This window comes from Carassius auratus, chromosome 14 (assembly GCF_003368295.1).
Source record: "Carassius auratus strain Wakin chromosome 14, ASM336829v1, whole genome shotgun sequence".
Lineage (NCBI taxonomy): Eukaryota > Metazoa > Chordata > Actinopteri > Cypriniformes > Cyprinidae > Carassius > Carassius auratus.
Window position 1 is genome coordinate 32,010,197 of NC_039256.1, and position 13,652 is coordinate 32,023,848.

The 13,652-nt window shown below is 34.1% G+C and overlaps 2 protein-coding genes across 4 annotated transcripts in view; one reads left to right on the forward strand and one right to left on the reverse strand.

Moving 5' to 3' along the window:
- Positions 1 to 13,652, reverse strand: part of LOC113114360 (uncharacterized) — a 575,280-nt gene that overhangs the window by 322,982 nt on the left and 238,646 nt on the right. The window lies entirely within an intron of this gene.
- LOC113114368 (putative methyltransferase NSUN7) overlaps positions 3,019 to 13,652 on the forward strand; it is a 31,842-nt gene continuing 21,208 nt past the window's right edge. For both annotated transcript variants that reach the window (XM_026281283.1, XM_026281284.1), the window contains exons 1-3: positions 3,019 to 3,310; positions 4,421 to 4,736; positions 13,088 to 13,146. In XM_026281283.1, coding sequence (XP_026137068.1) covers positions 4,424 to 4,736; positions 13,088 to 13,146 — 372 coding nt within the window. In that variant the 5' untranslated portion in view covers positions 3,019 to 3,310; positions 4,421 to 4,423. The remainder of the gene's footprint in view (positions 3,311 to 4,420; positions 4,737 to 13,087; positions 13,147 to 13,652) is intronic.

The window sequence follows — 13,652 nt, forward strand, 5'->3', positions numbered from 1 at the left end:
AAAAACACTTATTGTAGTTGTAATATTTATTTATTTATTTTTATTTTATATATTATTAATGCATAATAGTAACCCTAGAACGTAATCAAACTGTTTAAAAAAATATCTAACCATTTTTTGACTGTAGAAATATGTTTATACACATTATCCCACCGCTCACAATTGTGACGCACCATAAAAAAAATAAAAAATAAAAAAAAATTTAGGAATTATTATTTCCAAAAGGTTACTAATGACACATCATCTGGATATTTTTGTCTGGGATTCAGACGGTTTTAATTCTTGTTTTCTGAAAAATGTATCAAAATGAAATGAGTTTATGCTTAAAACAAGAAAGATATCTTTCAGATTATTTTTTATCAAAACCGAACAGTATTATTAAAACTAAGAAAAATACAATGAAAACTGAAAATATGAAAATGAAAACTAATTCAAAATAATCTTTAAAAATATAATGGTATCTCAGCTATTCTTAACACTGGTTCACATTAAATAAACACACATTCAAGAATTATAGGAAGTGGTAAAAAAAAAGTTGAGAAAATGTTGTTCACAATATTAGAATAACCTACAAATAACATTTAAATAATGTGCAAGTGTAAAAACTTGTTTAATAAGTGTAAAAACAAAATTTTAATAATGTTTGTAAAACATTAGCTGTCTTTAGCTTTTAAATGCTTAGACTTATCAGCACAAATTTGGTGGAAATCATTGTCAGGATGTCCTAAAAGTGTCTAAAAAGTTTGCAGACAGCGCCACCTAGCCTTTAGAATAGGGACATGCTGAATAAAGTCTGATATCTGGTATCTAACCCGTCCACTGGTCTCTTGTGGACATCATGGGATGGACCTACACGCTGTGTGTGTGTGTGTGTGTGTGTGTGTGTGTGTGTGGAGATCTTAATGTCAGGAATCCTAAATTAAACGCCATATACATTACCATTCAAAGATAATTTTTTATGCTAAAAAATGTTATGCTTTTAAGAGATTCATACTGTTATTTATCAAGGATGCATTTAATTGATTAAAAGTGACAGTAAATAGATTTCTAATGTTACAAAAAAATATTTTTGAAATAAAAGCTGTTTCTATTCATCTGTGAATCCTGGAAAATAAAATTTATCATGGTTCCACAAAAACATTGTGCATCACAACTGTGTAAAAGTATGCTTTAAAGTATTTATACTGTTCATTCATATATATCAATTAATATATATTTGATATGTTTTATTTGTCTCCTACAGTTCTATGTTAAGTTGACCGGAGTTTACAGTAAAAAAAAGGTTGTAATTGTCTATTTTAACTTTTTGATTCGCCTTTTCATGGCAATAGAGACACATAGATCAGACGAGTGATACTGTCATATTTGAAAGGCAAATCAACTCTTTTTTTTAATTTATTTTTTTATTGAGATAATAGCCTCTTGGTTATGGATGATTTCACTTAGTAAGTTCCTAGTTCATGCATCTGACTATTAAGCATAACATCATATTGATGAATGGGACGAGTCCTGGTTGAGCAAACCTAGAGAAGACAGTGAGTGTTATCACTATTTCAGAGACACACTAGCTTTCTCAAGAGACACGAGCTTAGACTGGTTACAATCATCTGGGTTTAAATCAGTCTTTGATGCAGTATTTACACTGAAGCTGGCAGCAGTAAGGGCATGATATTTCCCGACCAGTGCTGCCAATCAGAGCACAGACTGGCCCAGCTAACCAATCACAGCTCAGACTGGCCCAGCTAACCAATCACAGCTCAGACTGGCCCAGCTAACCAATCACAGCACAGACTGGCCCAGCTAACCAATCACAGCACAGACTGGCCCAGCTAACCAATCACAGCTCAGACTGGCCCAGCTAACCAATCACAGCACATCTTGTGTTTCAGAAGGCGGGCCTTTATTTGATACAGGTCACAGGAACTATTCGTGCTGTTCATGCCAGACTGGAGAGAGAGGTGTTATAATAATGTAAAATATGTGAAAGATTTATATATCTTGAACAACCTAGTATGAGAGCCTGTTAAACCCCCAAAACAAAATCAAGATTTTGTAAAAGAGCAGCGTAGGGCTCCTTTAAGCCATTTATGGGAATGTCGCAGCTGTCAACTATGCCTAACCTGATTTTACCAAGTGAGACATGTTCCTGGGACAACATCGTTGTTGACCCTGGAACAACATTGTGATTAACCAATCAGATTTGAAGAACCAGTTTATAGATTTTGTGAAGTTTATGCTTAAAATCAGTGTTTGGTGCTTGTACATCAGTGTCATTCATCTATCATTTCCTCTGATTTTAGGGATTACTCATGGTTAAGGTTAGGTTTAGGTGTAGGGATATGGTTAAGAATATATTTTTGGAGTAAAATGTTGTTCCAGGGTCAACAAAATATGTTGACCTAGGAACACATCGGACTTGGCAAAATCAGGACGTGCGTCAACTATGTTTGGATGGAGGACATTTGGATAGTTTTCATTAAGTTTCTTTTCTATTTCTTTTCTTTTTTTTTTCTGGGACCTAGCAACCCTGTTTGGTCGCACACTGAAATTTAAAACCTTCTACTTTTTGCCACACAGACAAATACAAACAAAAATTAATTAATTAATTAATTAATTAATATAAAAATAAAAAATAAAAAAAATCTTGCTGGTAAAGGACAGATCACCTTAGATGTAAAATCTATTTAAGAATGGTTAAAGTGAATAAAGAACGCTTTTACAGAGTGCATCTAGTAATCCACCACAGTAAACGGGTAACTGAATAAACTGCTGGTTCGGTGAATGTGATCGGTTCAGTCATCAATCTCAGAGTTTGTTGACCCTGATATTCTTCTGCATGTGTCCTCAGCAGCTGTGTGTAATGTGATGAGACACACACAGCTCTGTTCATGTCCAGCAGACAGCAGCAGATCCTCACAGATCAAACTACCTCTGAAGAAAACACTACTGCTTTTATTTGAATTGATTCATGACGTGGTGACCCGCTTTCTGTCGTTGATTTTTGTTTGTTTTTGGTTTAATCAGTTAAACGTCGCGTGCCCGGAGGTTTTGTGTAATTATTTGATGTTTTATATGAATCTGTGATTGATCTTTTTACTCCAGTGACTGAGAGCGCGCGATGAAAGCATCTCCCGTCGCCATGGAGACGGAATCTCGCCTGCGTCATCCGACGTTAAACTTCTTCCTCCAGCTCCGGACTGTTTTTGTTCGCTCAAGTTTCTCCAACAGACGCAGATTTATTCCTCTGCTCGTGGAGACTCTCACAGAAACAGCGATGTTTTCATAAGACCTTCAGGACTGAGAGTTTCCGGTGAGTAACGTCTTTTCGTCATTATTTTACATCGGAAAGATGTAAACAGCGTTCTGCAGTAATCAACATTAAACATTATCAGCATGTTAAAGTGTTTTACACAGTAAATCATCATCATTAATCAATGAACAGTTACTCTGGTGTTCTGTTTAGTTTCACACGGATTGTTTTGTATTGAATATCTCTGCTCTGATTATTGAGAATAATGATTTTGGGAGCCATGCCGTAGTAAAACGTAGTATACTGTCTATTATAGGATTCACAACACTATTAATGAATGCTATGTCAAAGTATTAACTATAGTACTGTAATGAATACTGTAGTATACTTTAGTTTTTACTACAGTAAACTGTAGCTTATTGTTGTAGAAAACTCAGTACTGTATTGGTTAAAGCAATTTGTTTATATTACCATAGCAACTATAGAATTACCACACCAAATTAATTAAAGTACTTAAACATATTTTTTTTCTGATTTTCTAAATATTTCTGTTTATAGTAATAATTCAAAGTATTTTGAAAAGTGAGTTTGCCAATATATTAGAGAATAGAATGTTTTTCACAGATATTTAAACATTATTATTAAATCAAGATACAGTTATTTTAGTATAGAAATTACTTAAAATATTATGTTTTGATTTCTGAATTTTTTTTATTAAAATTTAGTAAAAAATATCTGGCAATGGGGTTTCAGAAAAAGATAAAACTAAATTATTTGTCTTACTCCATACGCATATTTTTTCTTGTTTTAAGCATACAGTCGGAAAGTTTTTTTCTGCCTTAGGATAAAAAAAAATTATAAAATAAAAAATTAAATAAAATGTTAAGACTTTTTTCTTATAATTCTAAATAAAAGTCAGAATTTCAAGATATAAACTTAGAATTGTATGAAAAAAGTCCAAACTTTTTTGTTTTAATTATTTTTTTTTTTTTCCAAGACAGAAACCATAATCTTCCATCATACTAAATTAATTTTGATATTTATTTTAGAAAACAAGACCTAAACGAATAATTTTTTTATATAATGGAAAACAAGACAGAAATAGTAAGTAATGAAATGTTTTTTGCAGTGTTGGATTATGAATGCGATGTGTTTTTGTGTGTGTCTCAGAGGATGGTCAGGAAAAGCGTGGTGGCGCGTCGTTCATCGAAGCGTGGCTCTCAGATCTCGGCTCTCAAACATCTCTCTCTGCTGGATCCGGCTCCCGCAGAACCTCCTCTGCTCCGGAGCGCTTCACAAGAGAGTCCCGTCTGTCCAGACCGGGTTTACCTGCACGCGGCCGCCATCTTTCAGAGCACACACCTGGAGAAGCCCCCCGCTCACAGGCTCATCAGCTACGGGAAGAGGTCAGAGGTCAGACTGCCGGTGGCCAAGGACGAGGCGTCTCAGCGATCAGCGTATCAGCTCGCCTTCAACACACTCAAATGTAAGTGTGAATCATGTTTACACAAGTGCACTGCAAATATGATTCTTTACTGTTTTCCGTTACAAATATATAACATTCTTTGAATCTTGTTAGTTGAAAAAATTAAATAAAATAAAAAACAATAAGAACAAATATCTGCCAATCAGGTCAAGAAAATAAGTTTAATTAAAAGAGAAACATGATTTTTTATGACCATTTTGGCAGATACACGTTCTTATTTTAAGCAAAAACTCATTTAATTCTGATGCATTTTTTCATAAAACGAAACTTAATATCAAGTCATTCTGGTTCTCCAGTACATGTATCTTGATTTAAGTTTAAGATTAAGCTTAGATATTTGTACCGGAAAACAATACAAAAATATAAAAGAAATAATGAAAATGATTTTTTGCAGTGCGGTTTATTTTTTTCTTCCCAAAACAGCCACAAATGCACTGGAATTTTTATTTTTTATTTATTATGTCTGGTGGGGGGTTTTGGAAGTGATTTTACAAGATGGTGGTTAAAAAGGTTAACATTCATTTATGTCAAGTTTTAAAAATGTTTTTTAAATGTTTCTTGGATCAGCAAATGTTAAAGGAACATTTAATTTATTTTTTTGCAAACATTATGGAAACGTTAGTTTTGAATGTTCTCTAAACATTCTAAATAAAGTAGTAACATTAAAAAAAAAAAAAAAAAAACCTTAAAAGAACATCCAACTGTTTTTTTTTTTTTTTCAGAAATAAAACATTTAATGAATGATATATAAAGTTGTCGTGGTGCTAATGTTTTGAAAATAGAATAAAAGACCAAATAACTTCGACTGAACGTTCTATTCACATTACTGGATAATGTTTGTTCATAACGTTGAAATAACCCCAGCAGAACATTCTGAGAACATTCCCATCTGAGTAGAAATTTCACAGTGAATCTCATTGAAATGCAGCCGTATGGAGTATTAGGTTTATTCCTGTTCACTGTTGATGGGCTGGTTCCACTTCTATACACTGTCTCTTTCATTCTGGATAAGAAGCTGCAGATTTCGTCCCGTGTGATGGTCAGTATCTGTTAGCACTGTGTCCTTTTAGAAGGATATTTAATCTGCTGGTTCTCTAGAGGACGACGGCTTTAATGAGCGCTGGACATGTCTGCTTAACCACAACTAACTAATGAGTCTCTGTGTGCCCAAGAGAGTAAGACAGAGTCAGTACATTCTGTTCTGTGTGAGGATCAGCGCTGGGGACGCCTCACAATTAAAGCTACACTGTCCAAGATTCTGATCAAAATGAACAATGTGTTATTAATGAGAGACTGCTTAAATCATGTTCTTAACTCATGTCTTTACCCAGACAGACTATACTGTTTATAATATATGTGCATTTTATTAGTTCTATTTTTAAATCAAGATACATTTACTGGAGAAGCAAAATAAGTATTATAGGAATAAAAATGTACATTTTGTCATCATTTACTCCTCATGTCAAGACAATCCTATAAGACTTTATCTGATCTCTGAATCACAAATTAAGATATTTTTAATGAAGCCTGAGTTTTTTGCCCCTCATTAAAAAAAAAAAAAAGAGATCAATGTAAACATGTGATAAATGCATTGTAAAATGATTTGGATGCTGTAATCTAAATCTTGTGAAGGGATACAACCGTTTTATATGGTTTAATTATAGTATATATAATTTACACTTAAACCACAAAAAACCAGATCTGTCAGCTTGGTGAGAAAAAAACTGCAAAGAGAAAACAAGATTATATTTGTTGGTTTAAGTGTTTTCACACACACAGACACACACACACAAACAAAAAACTTCTTGTAATGAATTAGGTTTCTCAGAGACAGTAAATGCATCTTGATTTAAGAATGTTTATATATTTTTTCTTTAAAACAAGACAGAAGACAGAAAAAATACAATTGCAGAAAATCTACAGGGAATGTAAAAAATCAGACTTTAAAAACAGGATTAATTAAACTTTTTTGTAATATATTTTTGTTATTTCTAGTTCCTAGAAAGTTCCTAGTATAATTTCGGTGGAAACGCGGCAGTTAATGAGATTTGATTCATGAGTCAGAATGATGATGGATGACTCTGTGAGCTGAATTGATAAAGAGTGATTTGAATTGAATATATTCATTCTGCTACCCATAATGCAACAGATCAGCCGACCACTCATCTGCTGTCTGAGCAGCTCGGCTGATAACGGTGATGAGATACAGAGATTGATTTCTGTGTGTGTGTCGCTGAAGAACATATGGTCGGTGGTCTGACACAGTGACCGAGTGTGGATAAACACTAATCGTACATTTCCCACAATGCCTTTCTGCTGTCATCCACAGGTTTGACGCCTCATCAGCATTCATTAAGCAGAATTAGGAGTTAAGACATGTTCACAAATGTCTCACTAACGTCTCTGGGCTTATACATGCACCTTAATTAGAGGCTTAATGAGATTCAGATGCTTGTTTCGAGCTGAATGTTAATTTGAAAAGCTCTTTGTGGCACGATGAGATCGCACAATAAATACAAACACAATCTGTGAAGAATATGTGATACTCTGATGATGTATATTTTAGTCATTTTCAGTGGAAGTCTAATAAATAAAGCAATAATATTTTTTTAATGAACAATTTTAAAAATACATTTTACAACTGTAAAATATAATTATTATAATTTTAAATAAATAGAATAATACATAATTTTATACTGTAAAATGTGAGTATATAATAATTTTGTTTTACGGTAGAATTGTAAAAGAAAATAAGTATTATTAAATAAAATATTTAAAATATATTTCTTTTTGAATACTGTTATTCTGTAAAAATATTTATTATATATTTATTCATACATAAATGTGAATTTAAAGAAGAATTCTAAAATAAAATTATTATCATTATTAAATACAATATTAAAAATATATTACTTTTTTACTATTGTTATTTTTATTTTAACTAATGATCTTCAAAAAATATATATTTTTTTATTTTAAAATTAAAACATAAATAAACTTATTATTACACTATTGTTTTAAAATAATTATCATTATTATTCATTTTTAACAATATTATAGTGTTTCATTAGTAAAATAAAGAATTAACAACTATATTACTATGGTAATAATTATACTGTTCAAAAATAAGTATTTAATAATAAACGTTATTCTTTTATATTATTATATTAATAATTTTATCATTATAAAATAATAATTATTAAACACTTTTATACTATTAAAATATATATTTTACAGTATAAAAGTATTACAGTACTAATAAATGATTTATTTTATATTTTTGTTATATATAATTAAAATTTGATTATGTAAAGTAATTACAATATGGCCAGTTTTAATACTCATTCTTAGAGGTTTAATCACATCTCTATCAGCACTAGTACTAGTGATAATCGACTTAAACAGCACTAAATGTTTACATGTAGACAGCTGAAGGCTGTATAATGTTGAAGCATGTTTAAAAAGCTGATTTTGCACCAGTGAGCTCTGAGAGCAGCACAGTCAGATGAGATCAGAAATGAGACCGAAGCTTGATATTGATGTGGCTGTTTTGGTTTGGCGAGCATGTTTCACATGAGACCGCACACCTGAGAAAGCCTGCTTTAATCTTGCCTAACTCCATGCTGCACAATCAATACACACACAAACGTGACTCACATACACACTAGCACACATCAGGAGATCTGCAGAAAAGTAGTTTTGCATTTGCTCTCCTAGTGATTTTTAAAACTAGTCTTATTTCTGTTTTTGCTGTGAAAATACATGCAGACAGTTGAACAGATGCAAGAGTGAAAAGACAAATATTGTAAGCAAATTATTAATAAAAAAATTGTTGTAGATGATTAAATACACTTGTCTTTGCAATGAAAATGTGGTTGTAAAACGTTGATTAGATTTGTATTTGCAGTGAACTTATAAATGGTTAAATTTACTTAGTATAAATATAGATGTTAATGTTGAAATTCATTTGTATTTGCAGTGAAAATGTAGTTATAAAGGGTTAAATAGATATGTATTTGCAGTGAAAATGTGGTTGTAAAGGGTTAAATAGATCTGTATTTGCAGTGAAAATGTGGTTGTAAAGGGTTAAATAGATCTGTATTTGCAGCGAAAATGCAGTTAGTAAAGGGTTAAATTTATCTATTTGCAGTGAAAATGCGGTTGTATAGAGTTAAACTGATCTTTATTCACAGTGAAAATGCGGTTGTAAAGGGTTAATTTGATCTGTATTCGCAGTGAAAATGCAGTTGTAAAGGGTTAAACTGATCTGTATTCATAGTAGAAAATGCAGTTGTAAAGGGTTAAACTGATCTGTATTCATAGTAGAAAATGCAGTTGTAAAGGGTTAAACTGATCTGTATTCACAGTAGAAAATGCAGTTGTAAAGGGTTAAACTGATCTGTATTCACAGTAGAAAATGCGGTTGTAAAGGGTTAAACTGATCTGTATTCACAGTAGAAAATGCGGTTGTAAAGGGTTAAACTGATCTGTATTCACAGTAGAAAATGCAGTTGTAAAGGGTTAAACTGATCTGTATACACAGTAGAAAATGCAATTGTAAAGGGTTAAACTGATCTGTATTCACAGTAGAAAATGCGGTTGTAAAGGGTTAAACTGATCTGTATTCACAGTAGAAAATGCGGTTGTAAAGGGTTAAACTGATCTGTATTCACAGTAGAAAATGCGGTTGTAAAGGGTTAAACTGATCTGTATTCACAGTAGAAAATGCAGTTGTAAAGGGTTAAACTGATCTGTATTCACAGTAGAAAATGCAATTGTAAAGGGTTAAACTGATCTGTATTCACAGTAGAAAATGCAATTGTAAAGGGTTAAACTGATCTGTATTCACAGTGAAAATGCAGTTGTAGATGGTTAAATAGAAGCAAGACTGAAAAGACAGTTTGCAACTAATGTAAGAAACAAGTCTGAGTGTGAGTGAGTTTGGTCTGTAGACGTGGTTTGATTCTGTCTCTGTCTCAAATCCATGAAATGCAAATGAAGCAGGCTTCGGTTGTAAAGGGCAGAGACTTGATTGGTCCGGTGACCTTACAGACGGCGTGATCATGCTCACTCTGCACTTACAGGTGTGGAGCGGCTTCATCAGTTTTCATCAGGTTTGTGAGTGCAGAGACACGTCTGGAGGAGATTGGAGCTGGATTGTCTCAGGGTTAGTGGGATTGTTGCAGTTCACTGGAGGAGATAAAGTCTTTTAGCTGAGCAGAAAATATACAGGGTTCATTGTGATTTTGTCCTTGAGCAGCAGAACAGTTCCCCTGCCAGAAATACCGTGGTAAATATCAGCCTGCGGGAGATCCAGAGCATGAAACTCATGCAAATGACCTGATTAAAGCTCTGGGCCAAAATGAGTCGTTTCTCACACTGGGTTCCTTCTCTCCTGACAGATAGATGAGTGTGTTTGTGTGTGTTTCACACATCTAAGAGATAAAGTAGAGAAATGGAGCTGTGTGCTTTGTGTTCATCTGTCACACACTCATATTTCTCTTTTTCCTTTCATTTTCTGTTCGTTTCTCTGCTGTCGTCCATCACTGGACTCTCTCCGTGTCACATGACTCCGCCCAGATGTATGACATCATTAATTCTGTTTCACGACTCCACCCAGAGTGATGATAACACGGGGGGTTAATCTTCTAAATGCCACATCCCTAAAATGTTCTTTGGAAAAGGGTTTTGTTTCTGTTAGAATACATTATGATGTTTTTTGGAGTGCTGTATTTATTTACTTTTAATTATTTTTATTATTATCTATTTTATTCACTCATTTATTTACTTATTTGAATCTAATCATTTACTTTGTTTTATTCTAATGTTTAGTTATTAATGTGTTTGTAATTTATTTATCTAATATCATGTTTGATTATATATTTAGTTGTTTTAGGCCCTGTTTAGACTTGGTATTGAGATGTGTTTTGGTTGATCGGATCACAAGTGAACGATGGAGACACATATCCGTACACAGCTGGTGTTTAATCCGTCTCTTCTGTCCACTTTACCTCCTCAGTTCACCCAGAGCGATTATAGCTGCTCCCTTAAACCAACAACCTTCAGCATGAACTACTAAGCAAAACACAGCGTGATCTCAGTAAACGGCCCTGAACAGACCAGCGTTTCTCCTCAGCGGTGCGATAAACATGATTTTCATTCTGCTGGGGTCCAGACCATTAGAGAAGCTGCAGATTTACTCTGACAGGCGTTTCTCCACCGAGAGCTTGGCTGGGGAGCTGCTGTAAATGTGATCTATGTGATGACCATCGCTGGAGTTTGTATCGGCCTCTTGTGCTTTTCCAGCCTCTTACTTAGTCCCGCCCCTGCTCTCCTCTAATTGGACAACAGCTGTGCGGTGGCCACACCCACATGCAGTGCTGATTGCTTGATCATTGGATGAGTTGACTGCATCCAGCAGAGCGTGTGCAGACATTATGCAAATGTGTTACTCTGTGATGTAGAGCCGTAACAGAATAAGATTCAAATTCCTGACAACAGGTTTATGCAATTGTGAGCTGACTCTTTTTTTTTTTTTTTGACAGACAATAACTTTATTTATTGTGCACTGTTGACTTCATAACGTTGCAGATAGTTTATGTTCACGTACAGCTACATGACACACTGCATGAAAGGTCGAAAAGGCATAATAGGGCACTTTAATAACACAGACCCTTAAAAAATAAACATCTTTATTATTGTTTATTTATTTATTTTGTTTTAGTCCTTTTTTTGCATTAATCTAATGTTTAGTTATGTCATTTAATCAAATTTTTTATTATATTTTGATCTCATTTGTAATTATTTATAATTTATTTGTTTGTTTGTTTATTTATTACTTTATTTGCTTATTTATTTAATCTGGTTATGTATTTATTTTTGTTATATCAAATGTCTATTAATTTAATTTAATCTCATGCTTTATTATTTTTATTTATTTATTTGTAAAATCATATATTATTTGTTTACTATTTACTTTAACCTATTTAGTGATAATTTATCTTTTTTATAACTCATCTATTTGCTTTTTTTAAATGTAATTATGTATTTATTTATATTTTATTCAATATTTAATTATTATGTATTTGAGTATTTGATTTTACTATATATATATATATTTTTTTTTTTTCTGTAAACATTCCATGACTCTTGTATGACCGCCTCTCTTCTCTGATTGGATAAGAGCTGCACTGAGGCCACGCCCATACGCAGTGCTGACTGCTTTATTAACAGCTGATCCGCTCCACTGGAGGTCATTATCTCTCCTGCCTTCAGTCTGTGTTGTAGATTTTAAATGTTTGAACACAATTAATGGCTTAATGAGTCACAGATCAGGAGGTTAATGACTGGCTCATGAATCACGTCCGAGGAACACTCTCTATGTGTGTGAGAGAGATTCTTCTCAGTGAATCATATTTGCTGATACTTCTCGGCCACACACAGCGACGGTCCCCTGTCAGGCCGGATGAATGGGATGTTTGCGGTTGTCATGGAAACGGCGGATGGGCGGAGACGGAGGTCACAGCTGTCAATCAGGATAAGAGCCTTATCTTCACTCTCACGATTCTAGAGTCCTGTACCATCTCGAGATCAGCAGACACACAGATCCCACGTGACTGATTCCCTCTGACTCTCGTGCAAGCGTGAAGGAAAGCTCCCGGGGAGACAGATGCATGCTTTATGACATGCAATCCAAGCGCTATTCTCCAGAGAAATGAAATCAAAATGAATTAGGATCTCTATCTGTTTTACTCACTCTGGGAAAATGAGTTATAAAAGGAATTTGTGCGTCCTCTGCCTTTGATCTTTTTAACGTACACAAATATAAGTTTATCTGAATTATGAATTCATCGGATTGATTCAGTTCAGAGGTTCAGTGAATGTGGGAATATATGGAAGATGATTTATGTCTAAAGGAGTGTTTTTCACTGTGATGTTGCTTATGTATTGTCTTTTTTTGCTTTAATCTTCGGCAGAATGAATCTGGCATCAAAAAAAATTTTTTTATCAATTAAACAGATGATCTCGATCTTAATTTGTGTATTTTCCTCACACAAATATATAGTACGGCTTCAGAAGGCTTGATATATAGATATTATAGAATATAGATATTGTAATGTTTCATCATATTTAAAATGAGCTTATGTGTGTGGGACAGAGGGACACAGAGTTTGCTGGCCCTATCTTACATCAAAGCACATGACACACAGTGTTTGGAGGAGAACGCTGGGAAACAGGACAGAATTTATGATATTTGTCAGTATTTGTCGAACACAAGCAGTGTTTCAGCTGCTCGTGCTCTGTGTGTTCGATCTGGACTCATTTCAACTCTTTTTATCTTCTTTCTGTAGATCAGGAGCTTCTGGAGGATGTTTTGATTGACAGCTGCTTCTGTCTCTCACAGCCAATGGTGAGTGGAGGGCGGGACTGTGTGTGTGTGTGTGTGTGTGTGTGTAGGTGTGTGTGTGTGTGTGTCTTCCTTATGAAACAGAAAGTCCATACATGACTAAAAACTCCCAGAATGCACTGCAGGTGGTAAATGTGACTGCTGTTGGCCATGGTGCAAAGACACTCACAAACGCTCAGCTGCACATTTATTTTACACACATTCACACCATGGATACACACACACACACACACACACACACATACACACACTGGAGTCTGAAATACAGCCGCTGTAAAGGATGAATCGTTTGTCCGCTGCTGCTTTGGCAGGTCGTTACTCTGGATCTTAAGAGAGATCATAAACTCTGAACACAATGAACCACAAACACACACACACACACACACAGAGAGAGTGTCCTCTAACAAGCTGATGCTAATGTTAATCAGCAGATTAGCACACACTGACAACACCAGAGTCCCTTCACAAACACACACACACACACACACATATCAAAGAGCTCATGAGTT